This window comes from Triticum aestivum, chromosome 6A (genome assembly GCF_018294505.1).
Source record: "Triticum aestivum cultivar Chinese Spring chromosome 6A, IWGSC CS RefSeq v2.1, whole genome shotgun sequence".
Classification (NCBI taxonomy): domain Eukaryota; kingdom Viridiplantae; phylum Streptophyta; class Magnoliopsida; order Poales; family Poaceae; genus Triticum; species Triticum aestivum.
The window spans coordinates 11376322-11386125 of NC_057809.1; the positions used below are offsets into that span (position 1 = coordinate 11376322).

The 9804-nt window shown below is 46.2% G+C and overlaps 2 protein-coding genes and 1 long non-coding RNA gene across 3 annotated transcripts; 1 reads left to right on the forward strand and 2 right to left on the reverse strand.

Moving 5' to 3' along the window:
• The first annotated feature begins 213 nt into the window (after positions 1–213).
• Positions 214–1063, forward strand: LOC123129964 (uncharacterized). Its single transcript, XM_044549919.1, has one exon. It carries the CDS (start codon positions 257–259, stop codon positions 746–748), a length of 492 nt encoding a protein of 163 aa, XP_044405854.1. The 5' UTR covers positions 214–256; the 3' UTR covers positions 749–1063.
• A 3758-nt stretch (positions 1064–4821) lies between these two features.
• Positions 4822–5545, reverse strand: LOC123129966 (uncharacterized). Its single transcript, XR_006463712.1, has 3 exons — positions 5325–5545; positions 5128–5167; positions 4822–5024 (listed from the first exon to the last, which is right to left on the reverse strand). It is a non-coding gene; the product is annotated as an uncharacterized lncRNA (long non-coding RNA).
• Positions 5546–5547: 2 nt separating this feature from the next.
• On the reverse strand, positions 5548–7012 carry LOC123129965 (protein LAZ1-like). Its single transcript, XM_044549921.1, has 2 exons — positions 6131–7012; positions 5548–6010 (listed from the first exon to the last, which is right to left on the reverse strand). The coding sequence occupies exons 1-2, from the start codon at positions 6290–6292 to the stop codon at positions 5876–5878; spliced, it is 297 nt and encodes a 98-aa protein (XP_044405856.1). The 5' UTR covers positions 6293–7012; the 3' UTR covers positions 5548–5875.
• Between the last annotated feature and the right edge of the window lie 2792 nt (positions 7013–9804).

Here is a 9804-nt window from a genome sequence, read left to right on the forward strand (position 1 = left end):
AGGGCGCATGGCTGTGTGTGTGCGCGTGGCGAGCACGGCATTTTATAGGCGCGCGCGAAGCGGCGCGCTAAATCTACCGCGCCGCGTGCCACTTTCTCCCACGCGTGCAAACGCTTTCCGCGAGCGGTAAGTTCCCGCCACCGCTGAAACGCGCGGAACCAGCCGGCGCGTGCTAAAATACCCCCCCCCCTCCCCCAACCCTGAGGCAGAAACCTCAGCCCAAACCAGTGCGTGCCAGTCCCTAATCCTCAAAGCCATGGCAATGGCGTCGACCGAGCCCCTGGCCCTCCTGCTGCTCGTGGCTCTGTCCACGACGATGGCCATGCCCGCCGCCGGAGAAGGCTCCTGCAACGGCCACAAGGTGACGGTGCAGAACCTGTGCGGCCACGACCTGACCCTGGGCATCGAGGCGCGCTCCAACAGCAAGCCGCTCTTCCCCAACGGGTATCTGCTCCCCAGCGGGAAGCACGAGTCGTTCGACGTCTGCGCGTGGATAGGGAGCGTGTCCGCGCAGGGCGCCGCCGTGGCCGAGTTCCACATGGACCATGAGGGCGGGGCGTACTACGAGGTGAGCACCAACCAGGCGAGCATGTCCGTCCGCGTTTCGGTCACCCCGCACGGCAGCCCGCTGCAGGGGCACTGCCCCACCGCTGGGTGCGACACCGGCAACCACTGCTTTGAGCACTCCGTCCCCGGCGGCAACTGCCACGGCGTCACCGAGATCAAGATCGTCTACTACAACCCATAGGTCCATGTCGATCGACCGCCTACTTAGCTGCTTGCTGCACTTACTATAGCTACTCTTTAATGTTGCAGCTAAGCTCGATCGTAAGCAAATATCTATTGTGTGTACGAGGTTGTACCGGAGAGGTGATTTTTAGGACCATGGTTCAACCGAATCTATGGACCATGGTCCCATACAACATTCTTGGGTTGTACCATCGTCAGTCGTGTACCATATATCTGATTTGCAATTTAACTACTACTGTATTTTGTGGTACTACAGTGTATTAAATAATTAATCGGAGGGAAAACCTCTCTTTTTTATAAAGAAAATCAAAGTATATGTAATGGCGAGTCTAGACATGTGGGTGAGATTCCTTCATCGATCGGTGTCGCAAATATTGGTTGCGCAGTAGCCTCTCAGCAGCAGCTTTGCTTTGTTTGCGCTTATATGCCAGTGAACTGCAGCAACAACCAACGGAAGATACTTGATGGAACTATTCATGTGATGTGCCTACAGGGTGTTTTTTCACAAATCACTTTCTTATCTTAAAATAGATGAGTGACTGCTAAAGTTTGAGAGAAAAGTTCTTTTGTTGTTTTCCGATGATCGAGATATGGCAAAACCCTCCGTGGGATTCTAGGAAAACATGCAACATATGGTGCCTTTTGTAAGCTATAAGCTGGGACGATATTGAAGTAATTGTACTTTAGGTATTCCTTTTATATTTTCTTTATAGGATATTGATCTAGTTGTGATGGATCCAAGCCAAGCGCCAGGTGCATCCTAGTGGCTTCGTTGCTGCAGTTTCACTTCGGTGGTCATGCTACTGATACTTTGGTTCGGAACCTGCAGCTGGACTGGTCTAAGACTGTAGACAGTAGGAGTAATCTCTACTCCTAATGTCTGAGTTGGTTGAATAGTAAGGTTAATTTTCGTCCCATCATTTTCAACCGTTTTATTTCGTTGGTTTTTCTCGTCTGGTTTATTTTCGTCCCATCTCCCACCGTCATGTCCTCATGTTGATTTTTTTACCATCGCAATAAAACTTTCCTAACCTTTTCAAACTTTCCTAACCAAACTAGTAAAACGCCCGTGCGTTGCTACGGGCCACGATTCACATAAATGAATCAACGAAACGATTAGGTCGTCTCCAAGGTTGAAGTTCCCTTTTCCCGCATACGTCCTAACGTGTAGGATATCAAACAAGCTTCCAGCAGGCTCCTCAAAATCCAACCATCTGGACAGTCCGTGTCCGAACTATCTACCATATTGTCTCCAGCACTCGGTCCTAAAAAAACTCACCCCACAACATACCCTTCCCTTTTCCCGTCGAACCCTCCCCTTCCCGCTTGGTTTTCCGTCATAGCAAGACATTTCTCCCGGAAGCTCACTCCTTTAAAATCAGATGGCGCCCACCTCATCATCACCATGGCACCCTCTGTCCTTCACACCATACTTCCGTACAGACAGCCAAGGAGGAGTCCCCCGCCAACCGCCCCGCTCTCCGCCTTGATCCCCTCCCCTAGTGTTCATGTCGATCCACTGCCTTGATCCCCTCCCCTAGTGTTCATGTCGATCCACCGCCGCTATCAAGGGCGACGAGGTGTGCGCCAAAGTAATATTCATCATATGAGGTGGTACCATACTTTATAAGTTTGAATGTGTCGAGAGTTAGGTTTAAAGTTGTCGAAGACAGTTTTCCATTAGTTATCTTGATATAAATAGAGATCATTGATCACACTTTTAAAATCCTAAGCATTTGCATTGATCACAAATAACAAACCACATAAAACAGATGATTATATGTGTGAACCTCATGTATTTTCAGGACAATGTTGCAAATTGCAAGTGAATATTTTTTCTCCCCAAGAGAATTTACACACATGCTTAGTAAGGCAACATCAATGTTTGATTCTACAACATTAGATGCGAAGACTGCATTCATACATTTTGAAGGCAATATTATTTCAAACTAAACAGATGCATGTTGGTTAGATTATTTTACCCTGAAGATTAATTCATTAATATCATCTTGTAGACCATCCATCACTTTGTTTTGCCCGCAATTTTAGTATGTACAAGTACACCATCCACATAAACAACAAGATACACTTGCACAGAACAGAACAAAGAAGACAAGTTGGGAGTTGAACATCTCAAACTGATAAGGATCTTGTATCTATTTTCTAAAATGATTCCTTTATAGGTAAATTTTATTGGTGACAAGATTTTGTGGAAGTTCTTTTCTAACTTAATCAAACCCTTCAGCAGCTGTTGCGGTTCTCATACTTCTAACTGAATGAAGGTCATCCAACTTACATCAGAAAAATGGGATGACAAAAAGACAAATTTGGTACCAAAATATTTGGAATTTTCTCGAGATAAATGTTCTTGAGAACCATGAAACTGTGGCTTGATGGGTCCCTAAATTTAAGGAGCTCTTGCGGTGTGCACCACCAAACCAAGGCATATGACTTGCTGATAATAAAATTTAATCAGTACTAAGCATACGGTGTTCTGGCAGCACAATGCTATTGGTTAGTGCCAGAAAAGTTGCATATAGGAATGAAAATAATAACTCCTTGTCACCCTATGTGTACCACTATCAGTCTGTTCATATTACCATTATTTTTCACAGTACAAGTCTATCAACACCAATTAAGTGTTTAGTACCAAATCTGCCCTCCTAAACAAGAAGGACGACTCCAAGCTCGTAATCTTGTAGTGGGTCATGTATTTGGATTATAAATCTATGAAAATAATCAACCTGTAAATATGAACAATGTTTTGGGTCGATCTATTTCTTAAGAAGACAATAAATAAAATCTACCAACATGTTATGAGAAACCCGACGATGCACTGCCTTCAAAAAAGAGTAATCAAATTAGCACAAATGAGGAAGACGGATAGCACAGACAACGACCACGACACGATGCATCACCTTGAAATATCTTGTTCATTTAGAAGTGGACGTGCTAGATCTACACTGGTCACTGGGTATAGCTAATTAGTGAAATAATCTTCAGAAATCATACCTGGATCAAGGGACAACAGCGGCTTGTACTACAGCAAGACATCAAGTTCAACATGGTCGTGCTTGGATGCTCTCTTGTCTCCCTCAAAATATGTTTATCGTGAAGGATAACATGGTTGAGAACGTCACAGGATGTTGTGATGAGCTCTGCTCGATATATCTTAGTGAAGATCCTGCGGGCAAAAGGAAAGCAAGTTATCATATGAGGCCTGCAACTAATAGAATGAAAAAATAAATCTAGCAAACCTAATTGGATACTATGTGCAAAAATTAACAAATTTGCTAGCCAACGCCTCCACAAACATATCTGATGACCTATAGAAAAACATAATTCAGTAGTACTCGTGTGTGTTTTGTATTTTGTTATCGTCATAGGTAAAACTACCATAATCAAATCCTTAAAACAATCTGACATCCACATTCGCATGCATTATTTTTCAAGACAATGTTACTGAGCATCTTGTTAATTCAGGGCAGAAAGAAGTAAATCATATCAGGCGTGTTCTCACTCAAAGCTTCAGACCGCACAACTCATACAGATTGCAGGGAGGTAGCAAAGTAGCTATGACAATGAAGAGCAGATGCGGGGAATATACAACAGCTTTTCCCCAAAAATCTAGACGTGTCACTTCAATTGCATGGATGGTTAACCTGCATGATTATATCACCAAAAAACCTCCCACGTACAGATGGGCCAATATGCCAGATTGGTACATCAGTTTAACATGAAGTTGTTCCACTGGGGTACAACTATATATTGGTTGTGAGGCCACCCATTCATGTTGAATGATAATATTCAAACAATTAAGATCATGCACAGATGCATTACCGGCAAGGTTAGTAAAATTCGGAATGATCCAGCATAAACGTAATTTTCATGAACATGCTTAGAAAATGATTATCATGATATATACACCCATTTGCTCTAAAAAACTTAAACCAAATGTGTCGTGGCACAAAAATGTCATAGTACGCTCCCAAAAATATTTATACATGGACACAACAAGCTCTAATCAGAAATAACAAAACAAATGTCATCTGACGAAAAAAAAACCATGGGAGGTGGGACGAAAAAAACCCGGAACGGAGACTACCAACTGAGATATTATATTTAGTGGTATGTTAATCACTAAATACCAAGTATTAGACAATCTTGATAATTTGAAGTAACAGTAAGCAACTCCATACCTATTCGTTAATGTAGAGATGAACAATTGATTCAAGCAGACAACATAGAGTTCTTCCTTTAATTCAGATCGCCTCCTGTATTAAAAATGAACTATAGATCAAAAAATATGTAAGCTTGCTTGGCGAAGTAGCATGAAGATGAGATGATTCCACATTATTCTTAGAGATTCATGCATACCATACGTGAGCAGACCAAGAAGATTGGGACATGTCTTTATCTACACAAAGTGAAAAATATAGTTGGAAGTGAATGATAAAAAGAGTTGGGCGTGAGTAAGGCTAGATGGTGTATCTACACAAAGAAAACTTACTTAAACGCCTAATTGTACATTCAATTTTGTTAAATAAAAAAGGTGTAAATAACAGAAGCTTTACCTATTAGCACAATGTTTGCAATTGAATTAACAAATGGTACTGAAAAAACAAATAATTTGAGTTCGGCCTACAGCTCCAACCACTTCAATCCCTGGAAAGCCATCTAAACCTAATACTATTGGCTTATGGGTTCCTGCAATGTATAAACAAAAACACTTTGACGAAGATCGGCAAAAGATAAATCACATTTTACATTTTGTAGCAAAGAAGCGACATAGGCATTGGAGCCATCATTGTTTGTCAAATTAGCTAAGAACTATATCAATTATAACACATAACTAAACTCAAAGTACGATAAAAAAATCTCAGACTAAATTTGAAACTGTACCTTATAAAATAGTTAAAGATATCATTTGATAATCTTAAAAGAAAAGGCGGTTCGAAAGTAAAATCAAGGTATGAACAAAATATCGGACTAAATGTGGAAGGTCACCTTACATTTTATGACTGAAAGGGGAGAAAAGTATCAGCAAATGATTTTGCAATTCAAAAGAAATCAACACAAAGATTACATAAAAGCTGAAATTGAACCTACTGGTCCACGCCAAGAGTTAACGGCTGGATCGACCTCTCCCAGCCAACAACATTGTGACCGCGCACTTGAACAAGACATGGCATAGCCACCTTACCGACTCGATTGCGTATATCAGCACCATCAGAACGACGCCGACGAGGAACTTCTGCTCCTGGAAAAGAAGAAACGCAGCAGCGGTGAGTCCAAACACGAACACAGCTCCAGCAACAATTTACCCTGCTGTATAGAAAATAAGAAATTCAACACCGACTGATGATAACAAGCAACCGACCTCTGGGTTCTTGTAGGCCGAGAGGTGGTTCAAGAGCATGTAGATGGACAGCGAGAGTGATACGGCGACGAAGAGCCCCGAGATTATCATGGCCCAAACTGGCAGCGAGTAGCTCTGGAGCACCAGTAGCAATTTGTCGGCCAATTCCATTGCCATTGCCATCGCGCCTGTCTGTCCCGCCACTTGGCTGTACTCAAGCTGATGCCCCCTCCTCTCTTGCGCCGCGGGCACATTCGCAATCAGGATTCACTGTTCCAGGTTGCGGTTCATATAGCATCATGGTCAGGAATTGGACCTTCCAAATGGAAAATTCCCAGTGATGCACAGCCCCCTGGCTGATACTGAAGTCGTTTTGGCGAGACCAAAAATGCAGAGTGGCGTGCCCTGTTTCTGTCCCTTCCTCCGCCTAATAATACTCGGCGGGATTCAGTCACCTGCAAGCACAAATTTAAATGGCGTTTACACGAGGCAGCAAGTGCTCCGTTGGATCGGAAGGGAAGGGCCAGCACTGGCGCAATTTCGACTGGAGGGAAATAAATAAATAAACATGCTAGGAGCTCGTAATCGAAGAAGACGAAGCAGAGTCACCCTCTTTGTATTTTTTAATCAACTTCAAATAATTAATTGTGTTACCATTGGATTACATTTTCTTCAGGCGCCTTGGACAGTCTATTTCATTGGCAACCAACCAGAAACTATACAGAACTGAAATCTAATGAATTTCAGCATCGAACCCCAACACAGAATCTGCTCAAGCTTGGACCGGCCATCCTGCTGCTCCTTTTTGGCTTTTGAACCACACGACATGTAGATACAGATTGACACCATTAATACGCATTCAGGTGCCATGTGAGATACCTCACACAATTGATCAAACAACCACCGGCAAAGAACTGGATCTTTTCATCTTAGTAAATACCAAGACACAGTCAGAGCAATCTTGGTAGTAAGGCAATCATATATGTTAGAAACCCAAAAGTAAAGAGATCAGACTATTCTAAGGGAGGGCGAGATCTAAGAAGATGGAGAACCTGATGATGGAGGATCAGGGCATCTGAGGGAGGCCTGACCTAGACGACGGTGAAGATCTAAGATGTAGTACCCGATCTCGGCCGCCTCCGCAAGTGTCGCTCCTCATCTGTCTTCCCGCTTGGCAGCTTCGCGGCAAGCATCTTTCTCCTCTGCGCACTCGTCCCTGCTCTCTTACTCCTCTCGCCCCCTCGGCATGTCAGGAGCGCGAGATGAGGTGGTAGCGCGGCGGGCGGGTAGAGGGAGGAGCCTCCGCCGCCACCGCCGCCGCCGAGATCCACATAGCATGACGGTTGTAAATTCCTGGTCAACATACAGTTTCCTATAGCCCAATTCTGAACGCGAGCCATATAGGAGTACAGTTCAGACACATTTACAGTTTAGAGGCAAATTAAACGGCAGAGGCACGCACCTCCATCGTCGACGGCGTCCACATCGACCCCTAGCTCCTCGACCAGGTACCTGCACACCCGTGGCCTTCCCTTCCCGGCAGCGAAGTGCAGCGCCACGAGACCTTGGTCCTTGGCAGCTTCCACGACCTCCCTGGGACGGCCCCTACCCTGATCCAGATCTCTCACCAGCCCTGCGACGCGACGAACGGGAGAGTCAGTGCCTCCCAGATCCAAACAAAACCCGCCCGGAATCGCCCACGTACTCTTGAAGAGACGGAGGTCGCCGCGGCTCGCCGCGTGGAGGAGCGGAAGCGATCCGTCGGCGGGCGGAGGGGGCGGGCTAGGGTTTGGAGGGGCGGCGCGGTGCTTGGCTGAGGTGGCGGCGGGGTGACACCGTGCCATGGCGACCAACGGTGGCGAGGTGGCGCCGTGGGATCCGCGGCGACGGCGGCGGCGGCCCTGTCGATCCCAGATCGAGGCCGCTGGTGGGAGGAGAGAGAACTTTTTTCCTTTGCGATTCTGAAAACCGGTGGACAAAGGTGTGGGAGCGGGATGTGACGAAACAAAACCGACAAAAAAAAGCCGACGAAAAAAACCATTGAAGGTGGGACGAAAAAAAATTCGGAACGGAGACTACCAAACATTAGGAGTAGAGATTGGTTGGTTCGATTTTTTTTGCATGGAGGAAACTACCTGGGAGGTGGGAGGGAGTACGAAAATAAACCGTCTCGGCTGAGCGGGAGGTGGGAGCAAGTATCAAAAAAGTACCAAAAAAGACCAGGTAAGGTGGGACGAAAATAAAACCCGGAACGCGACCTACCAACTGAGACATTAGGAGTAGAGATATGTTACAAATAGGCAGGATCCGATAGCACTTACCCAACAATAAAATCCAGCTTCATTAGCAATCAATTCCAAATCTTAACTTTCCTAATTTATTGATCCTCGCCTTTTCTAACAACAAACTTTCCTAATGGCACATAAAAAGAACTTTTCTAATGGCACAGTTCCTACATCGTTCTTTCCTTCGTCCCTCCTCCCCTTCCCATCGATCGCAACTCCCTCCGCTCACCCCCACCGATTTTTATTCCCGTGGAGCAGGTGAAAAAAACCCAGAAAAAATCGTGTGATGAAACATAATCCTTCCCACCCTCACACCCTACCCCATTAGGGCATCAACAATGGTCGACGCTTGTATGGGCGCTAGCAGAGAACAAAATAAAATATCAAATAATTAAATGGGTGACTAAGCGCCCAGCCTTACAACGGCCGATGCTAATACACTGGCTAATTTAAAGGGCTTGGGCGCTTGCTGCGGGAAGGAAAAGGCTCTAGCGCTCGATGCAGAGTTTTGCGTCGACGCCTCATCAGACGCTGGGATTCTGTCAATTAACCGCTAATTGGCCGGGAATAATACCACGGCGCCCATGCTAAGCGTCCGCATTGGACATGCCCTTACCCTCTCGCCTACTACGCCGCCCCCGCTCCCCACGGACGCCATGGCGGCCGCAGCCTTCCGCATCGCCGCCTGCGACACCGCCTAACCACGCTCTCCACTGGTGCCGCGATGGCCGCGGCCTCCACTCAGATCCATCCGCCGTTGACCCCATATCCTCCCACACGACGGGATCCGGCCTTCACCACTGTGCATGGGTGCAACGGGATATCGGGATCCACCACTCCTCAACCGCCGCTCGACCTCCACGACCGCGCCTCGCCAATGCTTGGTACACCGCAACCCGCATCCCGCCCTTCATCGATATGGACTCGTGCTATTCGACCCCATGGTGCCGTGCTGGACGCGTGCTCCGCAGTCCTCCCCTCCCTCCATGGTCTCGTATAGTCAATGGACGATGGCGAGCCTTGGGCCCCTGGCACGGACGCGTGGGCTGCTGCTGTTCTGGCTTGTAAGTTTTTCATTGATTTCTTCTCCGTTGGAAATCGTTCAGCCAAGATTGTATTTCAGAGGTTTTTCACGACTCAACTTTTCATTTTCACTGAATGAACTACAGGAGCACACCTATCAGATGTCCTACAGTGCAGGCTGCAGGCATGAACTATGCATATAAATGATGAATGGGTGCTGCCTTGAACCATCAGCAGATTAGTGTTGCTTGCGTTGATCAAACGTTTGCCCTGGACATCCTGCTTAACGTCGACGACAGCGGCAAGACCAGCAAGCTTGAGATAATCACGCTCCCACTCGCTCGGCCTCCTACCCCGCACGGGACGAGATCGGCACAGTGATGGTAA

Bases quoted from the DNA above. Each gene is read 5' to 3' on its own strand.
- LOC123129964 (XM_044549919.1), top strand. From the start codon at position 257: ATGGCAATGGCGTCGACCGAGCCCCTGGCCCTCCTGCTGCTCGTGGCT.
- LOC123129965 (XM_044549921.1), bottom strand. From the start codon at position 6,292: ATGGCAATGGCAATGGAATTGGCCGACAAATTGCTACTGGTGCTCCAG. The intron at 6,011-6,130 runs GTCGGTTGCTTG...CTTCTTTTCCAG, and splicing joins CGGCCTACAAGAACCCAGAG to GAGCAGAAGTTCCTCGTCGG.